The following is a 21,440-nucleotide window of genomic DNA, read 5'->3' as shown; positions in this document are numbered from 1 at the left end:
TCCTCAATTATACCGATACGCCTTCCCATGAGGAAGCAGAGTCTGGGGTGTCTGAGGCGGGCTCTCCTATCTCTGGGGTTGAGGTCACCGAGGTGGTTAAAAAGTTCCTCGGTGGCAAGGCCCCGGGGGTGGATGAGATCTACCCAGAGTTCCTAAAGGCTCTGGATGTTGTGGGGATGTCCTGGTTGACACGCCTCTACAACCACGCGTGGACATCGGGGACAGTGCCTCTGGATTGGCAGACTGGGTGATGGTCCCCCATTTTAAGAACGGGGACTGGAGGGTGTGTTCCAACTACAGGGGGATCACACTCCTCAGCCTCCCTGGTAAGGTCAATTCAGGGGTGCTGGGAAGAACGGTCTGCCGGGAAGTCGAATGGTTTTTGTCCTGGCTGTGGAACAGTGGACCAGCTCTACACCCTCAGTAGGGTCCTCAAGTGTGTATAGGAGTTCGCCCAAACAATCTACATGTGTTTTGTGGACCGTGTCCCTCGTGGAGTCCTGTGGGGGTGCTTCGGGAGTACGGTGGTACCGAATCCACTGATACGGGCTGGTGGGTCCTGGTACGACCGGTGTCAGAGTTTGGTTCGCATTGCCGGCAGTAAGTCAGATTTGTTTCCAGTGACGGTTGGACTCCGCCAAGGCTGCCTTTTTTCACCGATTCTGTTCATAACTTTTATGGACAGAGTCTCTGTCCATAAAAGTAGTGAAAAGTAGCGTAGTGTGGTTCTGTTGGCTTCATCAAGCCATGATCCCCAACTCTCACTGGAGCAGTTCGCAGCCGAGTGTGCAGCTGTTGGGATGAAAATAAGCACCTCCAAATCTGAGACCATGGTCCTCAGTCGGAAAAGGGTGGAGTCCCCTCTCTGGGTCGGGGATGAGATCCTTCCCCAAGTGGAGGAGTTCAAATATTTTGGTGTCTTGTTCACAAGTGAGGGACGAATGGAGCAAGAGATTGACAGGTGGATCGGTGCAACGTCTGCATCGATGCGGACTTTGTATTGGTCCGTTGTGGTGAGGAAGGAGCGAAGCCGAAAGGCGAAACTCTCAATTTACCGGTCAATGTACATTCCTACCCTTACCTATGGTCACGAGCTGTGGGTTGTGACCGAAAGAACAAGATCCCGGATACAAGCGGCCAAAATTAGTTTCCTTGCCAGTGTGTTCTGGCTCTCCCTTAGAAATGGGTGAGCAGCTCGGTCATCTGGCAGGGGCTCAGAGTAGAGCCGCTGCTCCTCCGCATTGAGAGGAGCCAAATGTTGTGGCTTGGGCATCTGATTAGGATGCCTCCTGGACACCTCCCTGGTGAGGCGTTCTGGGCACGTCCCACCGGGAGGAGACCCCAGGGACGACCTAGGACACGCTGGAGAGACTATGTCTACCGGCAAGCCTGGGAATGCCTCGGGATCCCCCTGGAAGAGCTGGTTGAAGTGGCTGGGGAGAGGGAAGTCTAGGCTTCCCTATTAAAGCTCCTGCCCCCGCAACCTGACCTCAGATAAGCGGAAGAAAATGGATGGATGGATGATGTAAGCAAGGGGTGTCCAAACTTTTTGCAAAGAGGGCCAGATTTGGTCAAATGAAAATGTATGGGGGCTGACCATTCGGCCTGACATTACTTGAACCATTTCCATTGTAAATTAACATGTAAATATGTAACTATATTACTTTGCTGTCTGCAGCTAGGTCGATATTGCAAATGAGAATCTGTTTTCAATTGCATTACCAGGATAGTTAAAGGTTATAATAATAATAAATAAAATAAAAATTAACTATTTTATGAAAGTTAACTGACATTTTTTAAAAACATGTATTTATTCATTTTGTTTTAACAAATCACATCCCGGTGCATTTTGACAAAGAATAGTATCATGACTATACTATTTGACTATACTATAGTCAAATCAGATGACAGAAATTTGACAAAACTGTGGTTTGATCATCACAAAAAATCAATTCACTGAGACTCGTAGCTCCCCTTTGCAGAATTTTCATTTGAGTCAGGGGCTCTTGTGAAAAAGTGCTGCTGTGCTATCAAAACAGCTTCCAGTGGCTTCAGTTTTTCGGCGCATTTGTTCGCCGTTAGCTTGTCGTAGTTAGCATGTTTCGTCTAAATTTTGCTGAGATATTAATGCCTAGTTATTTGATATTACCAGTCGGAAAAGGAAAGTTTGTATTTTGGTCCACAGGATTCCATGAGTTAGTCGTTATTGGGAGGTATTATTCATTTTGACCAATTGATACCATGATACCATAACTGCGAAAATGTCTTAATGAGGTTAAAAACTGTTTGAAGTGATGCCTTGGTTTCTTGTAAATAAAGAAGGATATAATCTGCGTAAAGATTGATTTTGTGTTCTGACATAGGAGTACAGATACCTTTTAATATTAGTGTTCTGCCGTATTGCTATTGCCAGTGGTTCGATAAATAGCAGGGGTGAGAGAGGACATCCTTGTCTCGTTCCTCTTTGTAAAGTGAAACTTTGTGACCCCATTTCTGGTGACAGTTGCTTTGGGTGAGTTGTATAACGTTGCGATTCATTGAATATATGAGTCACTGAAGCCACATTTCTGAAGTGCATCAAAAAGAAAAGACCAGTTAACTTTGTCAAAAGCTTTTTCTGCATCGAGTGACTTTTTTCTAGTCTGTTGGCTAAAGCTTTTGATATGATTTTGAAGTCTGTATTAATTCGTAACAGCGGTCGGTAATTAGCTGAATGAATGAGGTCTTTTCCTGGTTTCAGTCGCAGTTTTGTATTCATATGGCTTCTAAATAGGCCTTTATCTTTTATCTCTGTCACCATTCCAAAAAATAGTGGTTCTCGTATACACCAGAAATGGTAAAACTCATCATTGCCTGAGGCTCTACCTGTTGGCATATAGTTTAAGGACTTATGTAAGTCTGCGAGGGTTAATAGAGCATCTAAAAACTCTTGACTTTCTAAAGTTAATTGAGGGATGTTTAGGTTATTGAAAAAAGTTTCAATGTCCTTTTCATTCGGCTTCTTATATATAAGCTACTGTGGTAGCTGTAAAATATATCATTAATATCCTGTGGTGATTGAGTAAATTTACAGTTTGAATCTTGGACAGATGTAATTAGTGATTTTTCTTTGTAACTTTGAAGTTGTTTTGCGAGAAAGTTTACTGATTTACAACCCCAATTCCAATGAAGTTGGGACGTTGTGTTCAACATAAATAAAAATGGAATAAAATGATTTGCAAATCATTTTCAACCTATTTTAATTGAAAGACAAGGTATTTAATGTTCAAACTGATAAACTTTATTGTTTTTAGCAAATCAACATTAACTTAGAATTTTATGGCTGCAACACCTTCCAAAAAAGCTGGGACATGTGGCAAAAAAGACTGAGAAAGTTGAGGAATGCTCATCAAACACCTGTTTGGAACATCCCACAGGTGAACAGGCTAATTGGTAACAGGTGGGTGCCATGATTGAGTATAAAAGGAGATTCCCTGAATTGCTCAGTCATTCACAAGCAAAGATGGGGCTAGGTTCACCTCTTTGTGAACAAGTGCGTGAGAAAGTAGTCTAACAGTTTAAGGACAATGTTCCTCAACGTACAATTGCAAGGAATGTAGGGATTTCATCATTTTAAGACGAGGTGACCGAGTGGTTAAGGCGATGGACTGCTAATCCTTTGTGCTCTGCACGTGTGGGTTTGAATCCCATCCTCGTTGGAAATTATAATGCAGCCCTATGGGGGGCACAAGCCAGTGCAAACTGTAGGCCGGTCCCAATCCTGAATAAATGCAGAGGGTTCGCTTTTGGAAGGGCATCCGGCTTAAAACTTTGCCAAACAAATATGAGCGTTCATCCAAAGCATTCCATACCGGATCAGTCGTGGCCCGGGTTAATAACGTCCGCCACCGGCGCCGTCAGCCTGCAGGGCGCCGTTGGAAATTCAGCTACTGTGGGTCGAAGTCGAAGAAGAAGAAGAGGTGGAAAGCGGGTTCTTTGGCAGAAAGAAAAGAGGAAAGCACAGAGCCTAGAACTGAATGTGAGGACATTGAATGTTGGAACTATGACAGAAAAATCTCGGGAGTTGGTTGACATGATGATTAAGAGAAAGGTTGATATATTGTGTGTCCAGGAGACCAGGTGGAAAGGCAGTAAGGCTAGAAGTTTAGGGGCAGGGTTTAAATTATTTTACCATGGTGTCGATGGGAAGAGAAATGGAGTCAGGGTTATTTTAAAAGAAGAGTTGGCTTGGAGGTGAAAAGAGTATCAGATCGAGTGATGAGGCTGAAACTTGAAATTGAGGGTGTTGTGTATAATGTCATTAGTGGCTATGCCCCACAGGTAGGCTGTGACCTAGAGGTGAAAGAGAAATTATGGAAGGAGCTAGACGAAATAGTTCTGAGCGTCCCAGACAGAGAGAGAGTCGTGATTGGTGTAGATTGTAATGGACATGTTGGTGAAGGAAATAGGGGTGATGAAGAAGTGATTGGAAAGTACGGCATCCAGGAAATGAACTTGAAGGGACAGATGGTGGTAGACTTTGCAAACAGGATGGAAATGAACACTTTTTTTCCAGGAGAGGCAGGATCATAGGGTGACCTACAAGACGGAGGTAGAAGCACAGAGGTAGATTACATCTTGTGCAGACGATGTAATCTGATGGAGGTTACCGACTGTAAGGTAGTGGTAGGGGAGAGTGTGGCTAGACAGCATAGGACGGTCGTTTGTAAAATGACTCCGGTGGTGGGGAGGAAGATTAAGAAGACAAAGGCAGGGGAGAGAACCATGTGGTGGAAGCTGAGAAAGGAAGAGTGTTGTGTGGCTTTTCGAGAAGAGCTGAGACAGTTTCTCGGTGGACAGGAGGAGCTTCCAGAAGACTGAAGCACTACAGCCAATGGGAACAGAGGGACAGGTAGGAGAGTACTTGGTGTATCTTCTAGCAGGAAAGGAGAGAAGGAGACCAGTTAGTGGAACCTTACAGTACAGGAAATCATACAAGGAAAGAGGTTAGCTCAGAAGAAGTGGGACACTGAGAGGACCGAGGAGAGGAGAAATGAATACATTGAGATGCGACGTAGGGAGAAGGTAGAGGTGGCAAAAGACAAACGAGGCATATGATGACATGTATGGCAGGTTGGACACTAAGGAAGGAGAAAAGGATCTATACAGGCTGGTAAGACAGAGGGATAGAGATGGGAAGGATGTGCAGCAGGTTAGGGTGATTAAGGATAAACATGGGAATGTGTTGATTGGTGCCAGTAGTGTGCTGGACAGATGGAAAGAATACTTTGAGGAGTTGATGAATGAGGAAAGTGAGAGAGAAGGAAGAGTAGAAGAGGCAAGTGTGGTGGACCAGGAAGTGGCAATTATTAGTAAGGGGGAAGTTAGAAAGGCATTTCGAGGATGAAAAATGGAAAGGCAGTTGGTCATGTGGAGGCATGGAAGCATTTAGGAGAGGTGGCTGTTGAGTTTTTGACCAGCTTGTTCAACAGAATTCTAGCGGGTGAGAAGATGCCTGAGGAATGGAGGAAGAGTGTGCTAGTGCCCATTTTTAAGAACAAGGGTGATGTGCAGAGCTGTGGGAACTATAGAGGAATAAAGTTGATGAACCACACAATGAACTTATGGGAAAGATTAGTGGAGGCTAAACTCAGGACAGATGTGAGTATTTGCGAGCAACAGTATGGTTTAATGCCTAGAAAGAGTACCACAGATGCATTATTTGCCTTAAGGATGTTGATGGAAAAGTACAGAGAAGGTCAGAAGGAGCGACATTGTGTATTTGTGGATCTAGAGAAAGCCTATGACAGAGTACCCAGAGAGGAACTGTGGTACTGCATGCGGAAGTCTGGAGTAGCAGAGAAGTATGTTAGAATAATACAGGACATGTACGAGGGCAGCAGAACAGCAGTGAGGTGTGCTGTAAGTGTGACAGACAAATTTAAGGTGGAGGGGGGACTGCCTAGGCCAGGCTCTTCTGCAAGAGCGAGCCAAGGACAAAGGAGCTTTGGCCTTATAAGGAGAGAGAGAGAGAGAGAGAGTGCCCCCCTTCCCACCCCGAAGGACCAAAAGGGGGGGTAGACTCCGCCTCTTAGTGCTACTTTTTTCATAACTAGGATTATTTGTGGTTTTAATCCCGTAGGAAGAAAAAATTATTCGATCTAAAATAAGGAAACCGTTTTCCAGTTTTGCATTGTCGCACACCCTGTTTAATCCATGTAATGAGTGTTCAAATTTTATGTGGGTGCTGAGAGCATTTAGTATTTGCAATGTGGCATTTGTGTCGTGTGGAGTGAAATGTCTAATCCGATTCAGTGGACAAGCAGATTTGACATCAGACATTCAAATTGGAAGAAATACAATCACTAGTGACATTGGTGTGGTGGTAGACACTGGGAGCATTCATGCAAAGTTCTTTCAAAAAGTTCTTGAAATATCTAAGCAGAAACATTCAGGGAGAACATGTTGCAGTATATCTCAATCGTAGAGTACACAGTTCCTGCACCGCCTGTGGGTGTCGCTCGTGTCCCATCCTTTGTCAAAGAGGGCTTGGCTGCGCTCTGCATGCAATTGTTAATGTCAAGAGAATATTGATTTCATTGTTGTCAAACTGTCTTGAACAGTCACACTTAAAAAGTGGGTTTCTCAAATTGTTGGTGATCATGTCAGTTTGCAGAAAAACACCTTTGTTGGTGAGACCCTTCAGACTTGCTGGGGTGAGTGACTGTTATTTAGTTTAGTGTCTGTTGGTGGACACCAGCGGTAAGGGATGCCGTCAAGCTGAAGAAGGAGTCCTATTGGGCCTTTTTGGCCTGCAGGACTCCTGAGGCAGCTGATGGGTACCGGCTGGCCAAGCGGAATGCAGCTTTGGTGGTCGCTGAGACAAAAACTCAGGCATGGGAGGACTTTGGTGTGGCAATGGAGAACGATTTCCGGATGGCTTCGAGGAAATTTTGGTCCACCATCCGGTGTCTCAGGAAGGGGAAGCAGTGCACCATTAACACTGTGTATAGTGGGAATGGGGCACTGCTGACTTCGACTTGGGACGTTGTGAGTCAGTGGGGAGAATACTTTGAAGACCTCCTCAATTCCACCGACACGCCTTCCCATGAGGAAGCAGAGTCTGGGGTCTCTGAGGCAGGCTCTCCTATCTCTGGGGTTGAGGTCACCAAGGTGTTGAAAAAGCTCCTCGGTGGCAAGGCCCCGGGGGTGGATGAGATTTGCCCGGAGTTCCGAAAGGCTCTGGATGTTGTAGGGATGTCCTGGTTGACACGCCTCTGCAACATCACGTGGACATCGGGGACAGTGCCTCTGGATTGGCAGACTGGGGTGGCGGTCCCCCTATTTAAGAGGGGGGATCGGAGGGTGTGTTCCAACTACAGGGGATCACACTCCTCAGCCTCCCTGGTAAGGTCTATTCAGGGGTGCTGGAGAGGAGGGTCCGTCGGGAAGTCGAATCTCAGATTCAGAAGGAGCAGTGTGGTTTTCGTCCTGGCCGTGGAACAGTGGACCAGCTCTTCACCCTCAGCAGGATCCTCGAGGGTGCACGGTCCTCGAGGGTGCACGGTACCCCAACCAGTCTACATGTGTTTTGTGGACTTGGAGAAGGCGTTCGACCGTGTCCCTCGTGAAGTCCTGTGGGGGGTGCTTTGGGAGTATGGGGTACCGAACCCCCTGATACGGGCTGTTCGGAACCTGTACGACCGGTGTCAGAGTTTGGTCCGCATTGCCGGCAGTAAATCGGACTCGTTTCCGGTGAGGGTTGGACTCCGCGCCAAGGCTGCCCTTGAACTCCGTAAATACAAGCAGCACATCGACTGTCCTACCAAATAACATTTTAGACCACTGCTATACTACGCTAAATAACCCATACCATGCCATAACTCGTGCAGGTCTGGGCTTGTCGGATCACTGCTTAATTGACTTAATGCCAACAGAAAACCAAGAACTTAAATGCGCGAACCCAACGGTGAAAACAGTGAAAAAGTGGACCAACGAAGCAAAGATAGAACTTCAAAGCTGTCTCGACTGCACAGACTGGAATGTCTTTGAAAATTCAGCTGGCAGCCTGGATGAATATATGGACACTGTCACATCCTATATCAGTTTTTGTGAAGATGTGTGTGTACCAACAAAGCCATTTCGCACATTCCACAACAACAAGCAGTGGTTCACTGCCAAACTTAAGCAGCTTCACCAAGCTAAGGAGGACGCATATCAAAGCAGCAACAGGGCCCTGTATAATCGAGCTAGAAACCAGCTGACTAGAAAATTAACATTGCAAAGAGAAACTACGCAGGAAAGTTAGAAAAACAGTTTACCGCTAACGACTCTAAATCAGTCTGGCATGCATTACAATCGCTAACCAATTATAAGCTATCAACCCCCTAAACTGAGAACAATAAAAGACTAGCTGATGGCTTGAACCCCTTCTACTGCAGATTTGAAAAGGGCACTTTCACTGTCACTCCTCACGTGAGTCCCACAGCATAACGATGGAGTCTCCAGCGGGAGCACTCTCCAGCACCCCCTCTAAGTACTCCAAAGACTGGTACTCTTAACTGCTGTTTGGTGCGTAGGCACAAACAACAGTCAGGACCCGTTCCCGCACCTGAAGGCTGAGGGAGGCTACCCTCTCGTCCACCGGGGTGAACCCCAATGTCCAGGCGCCGAGCCAGGGGGGGAATAAGTATACCCACACCTGCTTGGCGCCTCTCACCGTGGGGAACTCCAGAGTGGAAGAGAGTCCAACCCCTCTCAAGTGGACTGGTACCAGAGCCCAAGCCATGTGTGGAGGCTATATCTAGTCAGAATATCTAGTTGGAACTTCTCAACCTCACACACCAGCTCGGGCTCCTTCCCTGCCAGAGAGGTGACATTCCACATCCCCAGAGCCATCTTCTGTCGCCGGGGATCGGATCGCCATGGTCCCTGCCTTCCGCCACCGCCCAGCTCACACTGCACCCGACCCGTATGGCCCCTCCCACAGGTGGTGAGCCCATGGGAAGGGGGACCCACGTTATCCTTCCGGGATGTGCCCGGCCGGGCCCCATGGGTGCAGGCCTGGCCACCAGACGCTCGCCTTCGAGACCCACCTCCAGGTCTGGCTCCAGAGGGGGGCCCCAGTGACCCGCGTCCAAGGAAGGGAAATCTATATCCATTTATAATATTCATCATAGGGGTCTTTTGCCGTGTTTTGGCTGGTCCCTCACCAGGGACCTGTTTGCCATGGGTGACCTTACTAGGAACATGAAGCCCCAGACAACTTAGCTCCTAGGATCATTGGGACAGTCACAAACCCCTCTACCATGATAAGGTGACGGCTCAAGGAGGGGGCATTCAATTCCATCATCCCTAAACAATTGATCTACAAACTGGACCAGCTGGGGCTCAACACTTCGATGTGCAACTGGCTGCTGGACTTTCTGACAGGGAGACCGCAGGCAGTACGGGTCGGCACCAACACATCCAGCACCATCACTCTGAACACGGGGGCCCCTCAAGGTTGTGTGTTGAGCCCCCTCCTCTTCACCCTGCTGACCTATAACTGCACAGGGACATACAGCTCCAACCTCTTCATCAAGTTTGCAGATGACACAACTGTGGTGGGTCTCATCAGCAACGGGGACAAGACAGACTACAGGAGTGAGGTGAGCCGCCTGGCTGGGTGTTGCACAGACAACAATCACTCCCTGAACGTGGTAAAAAACAGGGGATTGTTGTGGACTTCAGGAGAGCGCACTCCCAGCATGCTCCCCTGAACATCAACGGTGCTGCGGTGGAAAGGGTGCGCAGGACCATGTTCCTGGGAGTGCACATCACCGAGGACCTCTCCTGAACCAGCAACGCCTCATCACTGTCCAAGAAAGCTCACCAGCGTCTCTAATTCGAGCGCAAGCTGAGAAGAGCCAGAGCCCCAACCCCAATCATGTGCTTGTTCTACAGAGGGACCATAGAGAGCATCTTGACCAACTGGATCACTGTCTGGTACGGTGCCTGCACCGCATTCTGCCGCAAGACTCTCCATCGCATAGTGAGGGCAGCTGAGAAGATCATCGGACCCTCTCCTCCCTCACTGCAGGACATTACAGCACCCGCCTCACCTGCAAAGCACAGCGGGGGATGCCACCCATCCGTCACATTGCCTCTTCAGTCTGCTGCCATCAGGCAGGAGACCGCGAAGTCTGCGGGGCAGGACTAGCCGACTCAAAGACAGTTTTATTCATCAAGCTGTTAGGAATCTGAACTCTCTGCCCCCTGTACCTCTTCTGTCCTCTGCCCACCAGAACTCTGACGCCCCGAGCCAGTAACACTTGTCTTTTTCTGTTAAGAAAAAAAAAAAAAAAAAAAGAGAAAATGAGACCATACATTGCAATTTGAAAGATGAATTGTTTGTTGACCAATTTGCTGCTCATTTCCTTTAATCATTTTGACCATTTTTGGATTGTCATTTTCCAAACGCTGTGTGTTGATAGCATACGCTTTACAGTAATCCTCATAAAAATCGGTTGAGAAATGAGCAAGTTACACCTTAACCGCCTTCTATGGGAACGTCACCCCTCCCACATGATTGCCACGTAGGCACGTCGGTTCGCCGGGCTGCTACAGCATGCTGGCGTATCTGGTGTTCATATCTATGCGGACAGGTATTTTGACGTGATTACACTGATATTAACAGTCTTAATTAAATTACATACATACTGTAAATAGTATTTTTTTCATGAAAATAAAATGATTTCCAAACTTCTTTTACTACGTCAATATCAAACGCTATTAAATTTGTGATTGGATGATCAGGGATGTGGAGCCGGAATGTCTGTCATTTGCAAACAGAAAATAATACATAACTGGAGCTAAGTTGTCTATTAAAATTTTGGACGTAACCATAATTTTTTGTAAACTGGGTCGTTCGTAACCAGAGGTTCCACTATATTTCCCAAAGTATTTTGTCTTCATTCCACTCTGAGAAACACATTTTCATACCACAGGTGAACAATACTCCATAAAATAAAAAGGTCCGGTTGGTTCAGCTGGCGTTTGAGAGGCGTGACCTAAAATGCATTGGTGAGTGGAAGGACCCCATCGCATATAGACAAATGCCCATACACCGCCTCAAATCTTCTAACGCTAAGGCATTCGTTTAATATAACCATTGCCCGCAGTGGCATATCTGCTTTATAAAGCTTAATATTAGGTTTTTGTGCATGTGTTGTTTGAGCGATAAAATGTGTTCCACATATTATTTTATTTCCTTCTTGTCATGTTTCTTTTCTCATTAAATGCATGAAGCCACATTTAGCTGGGGGAAAAGGTCTTGTTGGTACATTTTTTCCCTCCAGTTCTCTTGCAATTTTTTAACATTTCTGAACTGTCTAAACTTAGCTTCAGCAATTTTATCTCTTTACCTTGTGATCTAGTGGGCCACCACATGTTGACAGCCAACCAACCAGAGCCAGTCAACACCAGGACCATTTCCCACACCTTCTCGCCCGAGCAGAAAGAACAAATTCTCAAACGAAGCTCCTCCTACCGGGAGCCTTCTCAGTCCAATCTGAAGATCGCCAATGCTGATTTGGAAATGATCGCTTCGCCCAGTCCTGTGAGGAATTGTGATAAAACCTTCAGCAGCAGCACATTGCCAAGGTAATTACAAAATCCTGGTTTGACCCTTTTTCGGTTTTACTGATGCGTTGCTCCTGCTGCTGTGTCATTTGTTTGTGAATGAATGTGTTTTTAGTTTTCTATCAATGCATTAAATTAACGACCCTGTGAAATCATTTGCGTGATTTGTTTCTAGATACATTAAATATGAAACATATGTAATGTATCTAGAAACAAAGACAGAACAATTTAGTATTGAACTGTTTTCTAGCCATGGAGCTCGTGCAAAGCAGGCTCTCGTTCTTTGCCTGGACACCCACTTTTTGACTGTGCTGTAGCCTATTGCAGCTTCCCCATACACACTTTGCAACCTTTTGAAATGTTTAGTGATGGTTCCTCTTCCAAAGCACCAAATTCAATCACAGCTTTCTGCTTCTGACAGGCATCCAACAATGTCATCATTTCCAAAATGGCTGACAGCAAGTGGACTGGCTAAAACAAAACTTTTTTTTTCTTTTTAAATAAACCTTCAAACATGTAAACTACAAACTGTGAAAGTTTCATTTAAAAAAAAGCAATTGTTAGGTTAAATTAAATTGGGGTCATTACATTTTGACTGCCCCTGGTATATATATTCTTTATGGACGTAGTTGTGCGGTTAGAGAGCGCCGCGGCAGCCGGGTGAGTCTCAAATACACACGCAGAAACGGACGTGTCTCAATTACATGCCTGGACACGGAGCAAGTATTTCTTTGTGAAAACTCATGTGCATTTTTTATTACCTGTTCAAAGCCAGTAGACGACTCGGTGGGATATATTCCAAGCTTTAAAATGATATATTTTTACAGCTTAAACATATCGGCAGATTTATACGTGTGAAAGCCGAGCGTGTTTCCAGTGCATTTAGCGGACACACCCACAACATCTGAGGGCAGGATGAAAGGTCTAATTTTTCTTGATTTTGAAGGATCATTTTATATACTTGGTAAATTTTGTTAACCATCCAAATTTGGCAGTATGTTAGATTATATATTGGTATTAGTAGATTGGGTGTCTTCTTAGATATATATTAAATTGTTGTGCTATTGCAATAGTTGAACAGACTATCATCCCAGACTTTTTATTTTCAAAACTACTTAGCCAACATTTTGTTGTGTATAAGTGGTAACATGTTAAGTCAATTAAACAATTATGGTTTCACAGGCATTTTGGACCTCTGAGGGTGCTGACACTTACAAGCCATCACATTTGTGTACTCATTAACTTTAAAGGTACATAGTACACAACTAAAATTGTTCCTGCCTCATGACTCCCACAGCATGATTGGGGGAAGGAAGTGATTGATAACTGTTGAACAATGAAACATGATTACCCCCTAGTGGTGATTAGAGACACTGCCAGTGGACAAAATTACATTGAAACGTTTGTAGCAAACAAAACAAACCTTCACGAATATTCCCAATGTATACCTTGATCTCTGTGTCATTGCGTGATTCCACAAGTATGAATATGAGACTTTATGAACTGTTCCTCTTGATTTGAAGCCAAACAGTACGAAATGATGTTGCACTGAAAGATAAGCAGTTGATTTGCCAAGACTAAAGTTTAAACAATAATTTCATATGGTTGATCTATGCGTGAGACAGTTTCAAAGTTGGGAATCGTTTATTTGAAAATATGTTGAGTCTCAACCCATACTGAGGGCGTGACTCACTGTTGGATTTATCTTACCCAACATAATAATGAATAGACACAAAAGGAATGAAGACGCTGGTCTCTTTTTCTCATGAGGAGGGCGCATGGGAGATTGTTCAGGTTACAGCCTCTCAACACGCTCTAAACAATCTCTCCCATCGCTCCTGCATTTATTTGAAAATAGGAAGGTTTCTAAATTTACAAGACACAACACACTAAGGGGAGGGTTTCAAGGTGAAAACATGGCACCAACACCTGCCACGTCCCGGCCACGTCCTTCTCTCTGATGATTCCTGCTGAGTCATCTTCTTGAAGGCGAGACATCTTTCTTTCTAAAAATTGTCCATAATACTCATGCAAGCAAAGCAAATAAATGATAACTTCTACAATATATCTAACATTTCCCTCCTATTTATCATGTATTTGCACAAATTCTCATATCATTTTACAGTCACTTCATTTCGATTTTTTAACTGTAGAATCATTTTTATGAAACAAATACATTTACACTCAGAGTAAACGTCATACATGAATGTTGTAGTTTAAACATCGTAATCATCTGGATCAGGAAACAAATCAGTTAAAGCAAAATCATCATCATCATCATTATCTTTATCATCAAACAGTAATGATACATCAGCTCCATACGGTTCTCCATGGGGGTTATGGCTGTGGTGATTAATCTACTGATGAAAGCCCGAATGCATGGGATACAACAACATCCACAAAATGTCAGAATGGCTGCAAAAACAGCAATTGATATAAATATTGGTGAAATTAGGATTTTATATTTACCAAAAACGTCCATCCAGCTGTCCCACAAGGAGTGTTGATTGAGGGTCCGTAGACCATCGATGGCTCTGGTCAAGCTGCCATCTGAAGCAGTATTGTTTGTTCTCCAAACATACCGCAAACACTTCCCTCTCTTGCAAGGAGCATGTCGACAGCTATGCGGTTTTGGAACGTCCTTGAAGAGGTAGCTTTGAGCGTCCTTGAAGAGGTAGCTTTGAGCTGCCCATGTACAGCTTCCACCCCACTCTGAGTCCAATTTCCTAATCTCTGTACAGTGAAGTGGATATAGTTTATCCCATCAACATTTTTATTAATCGTACACCACCAGCATATGAAAGACTCAAATCCTTCTGCAACTTGGTCAGCCAATTTGTATTGATTAGGAACCCCATGAGGAACACCTATGGCGTTGATATATATTTATGTTGGATAATTTTGCATCTGCCAGGATAAATCTCTTTTTTGTCTATGTTCTAGATTGGACAAAAACATTGGTGCCCTTTCCATTAAATCTTGAACAGGCATAGGGTATACTGACACATGCAATATCAAAGTGATAATAGTGAACAATCCAGATTTATCTTTAGGTAATCTATCAAACAGTCTATCATCTCCGGACCACCACCAGGTGTCGCTCCGTGATACTGGCATCAATTTTGGTCCGACTTTTAAGGTTACTTTACACTGTGTGTCGTTCAGTGGTCCTAATTTTTTACCTTTACTAATCATGTTTATACAAGTGAAATTATTTGGTGCTACTAAAGTAGAAAACATCGGTTTGTGTTTATCTGCTTCTGTTACGGGATATGTAGGATCCCATGATTTACACCTCTCAGTTGGTACAGTAGTGTTCATTAATGGAATAATACAATCTTGTGATAATTGTGCCGGAACTATGCGCAACAAAGGCCTGGGACCCATGCAAACCACACAATCTTTTCTCGCTACATTTGCTGCTTGTTCCACCAACAGTAACCAATTGTTATTTTGTCCTGAAACTCCTGTGATGCCAAGGAACCAATCATCAGTAGTTATGTTGTTAACCATTAAAATGTGTCCACCTTTCTTTGAAGTTTTTAATGGCATTTCTGGTTTAACACGGTTCCCATAACAAAATGCTACTTGGAAGTGGGGATCTTTTCCGACAGAATATGCCCACAAGCTCATCATCAAACACACTGGGTGACTTGATTTGTATGTCAATATTAAACTATGGGCCGTTTTGCTTAGGTTAAACTTCTTTCTATGTTCTTTTGCTGCTTTTAATGACCAACTGGACCAATCATAACCTGTTTCACCAATGAGGTGTTCCCATCCAAAGCCTATAGATGCATACCAGTCATATTCATATCCCCAATTCTGCCCATTCTTTTGAGCATCATTGGTGAGAGCCGCATATGGGATTATGATTAAAGTATCTTGATTTTGGGGGGCACAAAATATTAAACTGTTTTGCCGCATTTGGAGGTCATGCCCACAGTTCTGATCATCAACTGTACTCCTTTTGATACGAGTTAATGATTCCAAATTTTTTATTATTGGGTTGGTCATATTGGTCCAGTTGGTAGGTGACTTCCTATCTAAAAAATGCGTTGTATCATTTAGGGTGGGACGTCCCATGTACCACATAAACAAAACTGACACCATAGTAGCCAAAGTTGCTATGTAACAACTTATCGAATCTCGTAACCAACGTGGGTGTGCCATTCTGCTGAGTTCTCACTAAACGGGTTGGTGTCTTTTTTCTTCACTGACCAGCAAGCGTTTTCAGAATCTACACATCTGCTCCCGCTCCGTTATCAGACTTTTGCTCACCTTCCCTATTTGAGTACTCAGCTGAAATGACTCTTTTACAGTGTGTTAAATGAACCCACGTATTTCTTTCTGCTATTTTTTATTGTCCCATTCATTCTTTCCACGAGACCTGGACTCTGAGGGTGGTAAGCACAATGGTTTTTCAAATTGATGTGGAACATGGTTCCTATTTTATTGATTATTTGATTTACAAAATGAGTCCCATTATCACTGTAAATGGTTTCAGGTATGCCATATTTTGGAATGATGTCTTTACATAGTGCTTTTGCCACCGTCAGAGCATCAGGTGATTTTGTTGAGAATAATTCGATCCATTTAGAAAATGCATCTATGATAACCAAACAATACTTTTTTCCTTCACTTTGGTTTAATTCAATATTCCTCTCCTGGGCCTCAAATTGCCTTGTGGATTATACCTAGCACAAATCATACATGCTCTACAAATTATTATTATTATTTTTTTAATAAGAATTAAAACCATAAGTTGTATAATATTGATTTATCTGTCTTACCATCCCTCCTGTTGAGACATGTGACACAGCATGGCTCAATATAGCAGCCCCTTTGAATATATATATTTTTTTTTTCTCTTTGCTCATGTAAATTTCATTTTGTAGTTTTGCACTTTGTTTTTATCAATAATTGCGTTCTTGTTGTGGAACCCTCATACTGGTTATCAGTATAGATTGTACCATCTTTATTTATCATTAGTTTGCCTAGGTTAATGCTACTAATTCAGCAGTTTGTTCAGCCAATTCCTGACAATCATGCCGCGTGCCTTCATCAGGTAAGGGTGTTAGTGTGGCTGGATTTAAGGCTGTGCATCGCTCAACAGTCAAATGTGGTTGTGACAGCAAGATGTCCTGCAGGTGATAAAAACGCCGTATTGGTTTGCAATAGGAGAGCAGACACTGTATGTGGCACTTTAAGAGTTAATGGATGAAATAACACAATTGTGGAACTACTCTCTATTGCCATTGAAGCTGCCACAACTGCTCTGACACAATGCGGTAATGCACACGTCACGCTGTCCAGTTTAGTCGAAAAATAAGCTATTGGTCTCAGCTTATCACCATATTGTTGTGTAAGTACGGAGGTCATGTGATAGTGCTTACAATCTACCATCTGAATGAATGGTTTATCATAATTTGGAAGGGCCAGCGCAGTACTGGACACCAAATGTTGTTTAATGTCACAGAAGGCCTTTTCTGCCTCTGTATTCCATTGAACAGGTGATGTCATTTTAAGGTTTGCTTCATACATCAATTATGACAACGGTGCAATAATTTCTGCATAGTTTGGAATCCATGCTCTACAATAATTTGTCAGACCTAAAAATGACATCATATGTTTCTTTGTTTGTGGTTTAGTTTTTTTTTTAAAACTATAGTTTTCCTGTCTTCTAATATAGATCTTCCTCCTACACTTAGATTATGTCCCAGATATTTGACTTGTTTTTTAAACCATTGCAATTTATTTTTGTTAACTTTATGTCCCTCCTCTGCTAGATGACGCAGTACGGCTAATGAATCTTTGCATGTCGCTCCCTCCTGGGGGAGTGAATTTCGACGTGTGTGGATCTGATAAGCACGCTGCTCTCTGTATTACTGTAGTATTTACTGCCTGTAAATCTTGTACCATCCTCCAACCGACCGAAGGTGGGGCCTTTTTCATGGGAAAAATTGGTGTGTTACTTGGTGATTCTGGACACCCTACTATAACTCCTGCTTCAAGTAGTGCTTCAATTACCGGTTTGATCCCTTCATGTGCATACGGTTTTAATGTATATTGACCCCTGGTCTATATTCTGTTTTGGGTCTAATTTGTACTGGTAAAGCCCCTTTAATAAGGCCTACATCGAATGGTCCTGTGGACCATAATTCTTGTGGAACTGTTGTCAATATTTTTTCATCAATTTCAGTGAGGATCATTTGGTCCAATCATACAGGGTACATGTGTCTCCTTTTATCAGCTTGCATTGTCCAAAACATCGCTTTCCTGATTATACCAGCTGACGCATTGTATTCCAGTTTGTTTTCTATTTGTCGCCAATCATTTGTCTCCTGTCCTTGTTTCATTAATGTTCCCACATGTTTCCATTGTGACCCATAATCTTTGCACAATGAAATACGTGGGACACTTGTATTTTTATACAGTTCCTTTAATTTCTCCGGTAAAATAATTCCTGCCGCGACTTTTGCTTCATTGTCTGAGTACAGATAATCTACAGTAATTTTATCAGGTGTCGCATGTCGTAACTTGTTTTCATATACTGGGTCTGGGTTTGGCGTGTTTTTGTACCACAGTGTTATATGCAGCTCATTATTATTATTATTTTTTTTATCTTCTATTTGTGTGATAAGCTGCAAGGCTGCAGACAACAGGGCCTCTCCCATGTTTAACGGTGGTTTGTCTGGGATATTGATTGTGTAATAGAATGTACTCTCTCTGTTTTCTAGTGTCATATAGAGGTTGTCTCTTTTTAATTCATGTTTTCGTTTCACTACAATATTTCCATTTGATGATGGAACGAGTACAAGTCCTTGTTGGAATAAGCCATCTCTTCCCAACAAATTCACAGGGCACTCCGGGACTTCGAAAATTGGCATTCTACAAGTTCTCCCCTGTGGGTCTCTAATCCACACAGGCTCAAGTTCCATGGCAAAAGTAATTTGCCTATTTGCAGATTTAACTATTGCCTTATGTCCCGATAGTTTGGAACCTGGGATCTTTTCCCTACATGCTTTTGTATCGCAAGGAAATTTCATTTCTTTCCCATTTATTGACAAGGTTATTTCAGGTTTTTTTTTGTGTCCAAACTCAGAATGTCCTGTAAATTGAAATCCACTTCCTCATTCTCTGTAATAATTAAACAAGAGGATTTGTTGAGTTGGGAATCAGGCTGACTTAGTCATGCGGTTGCCATCTTTAACCTAACGTCACGCGTTACCTAGTTAGCCCCCAGCTAGCTCGCATAATCGCTAAGCTATTGCATCTACACACAACCTATTGCTTTTATTAGCTTTAACAGCTTTCCATTTTCGCTCATTTGCTTAAACACCACCGCTACGGTTGTAGCTTTGAAGCTTTGTGCCTTTTGATCTTCCGCCCGTTTGAGATTTATAACGTAACTGTTTTGTTAAAACAATAACGTAGTTTGTCTAGTGCTTCAATCCCATCCTGCGTTATTTGCTTAACGTTACTCTAACATGTACCGTAGCAGACTTCAATTTGACTCACGAGTCTAAACAAGCTTACAATAGTCACAATCCTGTTGCGTACAACTGACAACTACTGCACACGCAACACAATTATGGAGAAAGTTGTAGAAAGTCCAAGTCAGTATGACAATCTCGACACGTTACAACAGCTTGTAACCAAACTAAAGACCTCGTCCTGGGTTATGCAGAATCTGTCAAATATGCTAGTATTGAGGCCCTCAATGCTAACATAATGCAACTCATAAGTGACGCCAAACACAATATGTTGAAAGATAAGAATCTCGCTCAAACGCTCGGTTGCAGTTTTGAACTTAGTCTCACAATTGAAATGGAGCGATGTGGAGGATAGCCGAATGAGGCTCAGACAAGAAGCGGAACAGCAGAAACAAGTTAACTTAACGGTACAGCCAGCAGAGTCCAAAGCTCGTTTGAAACTTGCACAAGCCCGCCTAGTTGATGTCTAAACTCAGCTTGAGGATGCGAAACCACACAATGTACACCTCACCCCCAATGCCAACACTGTTCAAGCGACGCTGTCCGTCGACAGTGTCGCACTGGCCCTTGAGAACAAGGAGCTTAAACAAGCTCTTGCTTTGTGCATAAAGACTAACCACACACAGGAAACACTGTTGCAAACCACCGCATCCGAAATTTCTCTCTACTCAAAAGTAGTCTGTCGAGTTGACTGATCACCGCTCAGAAGTCAAATTACGTCAAACCAAAGTGACTAACAAGCGCACAGATTCGTTTCTGCCACTGAGGCCTTAAGGCAACTCCAAGAGACTTGTGATGCTCAAAGATGATGGCTCCAAAACAAACAGCTGTAACAAAGCTGCTGGATAAATGCCCACTTAAGTAGACTGGTGAGAGACTTAGCATGGTTGAATCCAAAGATCAAAGATACAAAGTTTGTGAGTTTTTGACAAATGTATGTAACAGCTGTATGTAATATGTAACAGCCCAAGCCCGACAAAAACGTCGTACCCTAAACCCAACAAGAACTCTGCCATTTTCTATTTACTTTCAATTTTCACCTCATTTTTCGCCTTTTATAGAGGTCATATTTTGACGAACTCCTCCCATAGATTTAATCTGATCAATTTAAGGCTTTGGGTTTCTCATCTAAGGATATTGAAGATAAAAAGTTATTAGAAGTTTTTCCATGTAATCCTGTTACCCTGGCAACATGCTTTTCGACATACTATTCGCCACGCTGTTGTGTTGTGCTGCAAATAATTGTGGTGGAATGAAATGATATACGGTTTTACGCTAACATTATTCTGAAAAGTGTGGTGCACATTTCAATTCAATGGATCCACTATGTGGATGTACCCGAACGGGCCAGTAGCCCAACATGGCCAGGGGTGCGAGGGCCCTTAATTGCTGCTCGCAGCTCAAGTTTTGATTATTGAAATCATGATTAAGAAACTTGATTATTCATATATTTAAAAATATATATATATTCAACTACCAAAACATAACATTAAATGTAATTTAAAAGAACAACCAGAAAATAAATTTGTAACAAGCTAAATAATATATTAACATAAAATAAATTTGAAAAAAAAGAGAAATATATTCATGGCTAAAATTGTGCCAATGCTTTTAGCGATGACTGTGTTGTCTTTGCCTATTATAGTTGACTAAAAAAAATCCTCTTATTATTCTGGCATTTAGCAAATAGAAACAATGTTGTTAATCCTAATTGACCTAAAGTTAATCTGATTTCATGTCACAGTCAGGAAAAATGTGTGTCTTTTGAAGCAATCAATGACTGTATCTGGTGTTCCTGCTGTGTGCGCCTTGGCCTCTTTGGGGCAGTGTGGTGCGATGCATGCTTGGAGCTACTTGTTTCCTCCATCCATCCATTCATTGTCAACACCGCTTATCCTGGTTAGGGTCACGGGGCGCTGGAGCCTATCCCAGCTGACTTCGGGCGAAAGGCGGACTACACCCTGAACTGGTCGCCAGTCAGTCGCAGGGCACATATAGACACGGACAACCATTCGCACTCACATTCACACCGTCACTGAGTGGGAACTGATCCCACGCTGCCCGCACCAAAGTCAGGCGAGTGCACCACTACACCATCAGTGACATCTACTTGTTTCCTGTGAGTTACAAAAAAAGAGTAGAAGAAGAAAGTCGCAATATAATGTTGATAAACTTGCTTTTCAGATATTAGGAAGAATATATGTCCTAGATTGTTGTTATATTACCTGTCTGTATGTGTTACTCTGGCGTTTTTGTGTGAATATTCGTGATTTGAAGGTAAATCCCTTCTGTGACCAAATGCTAATATTAGCTAGCCTGCCAATAGGGTTTTACATTGACTGT

At 43.2% G+C, this 21,440-nt stretch overlaps 1 protein-coding gene across 1 annotated transcript in view; it reads left to right on the top strand.

Annotated features, from left to right (window-relative positions):
• Nucleotides 1-21,440, top strand: part of LOC133411536 (phospholipid phosphatase-related protein type 4-like) — a 200,930-nt gene that overhangs the window by 136,362 nt on the left and 43,128 nt on the right. The window contains exon 8 of the mRNA XM_061694047.1: nt 11,397-11,622. Within this exon, the coding sequence (XP_061550031.1) occupies nt 11,397-11,622 (226 nt within the window). The remainder of the gene's footprint in view (nt 1-11,396; nt 11,623-21,440) is intronic.

The sequence above is a fragment of the Phycodurus eques genome, chromosome 13 (genome assembly GCF_024500275.1).
Source record: "Phycodurus eques isolate BA_2022a chromosome 13, UOR_Pequ_1.1, whole genome shotgun sequence".
Lineage (NCBI taxonomy): Eukaryota > Metazoa > Chordata > Actinopteri > Syngnathiformes > Syngnathidae > Phycodurus > Phycodurus eques.
This window is presented reverse-complemented; position numbering and strand designations above follow the sequence as displayed.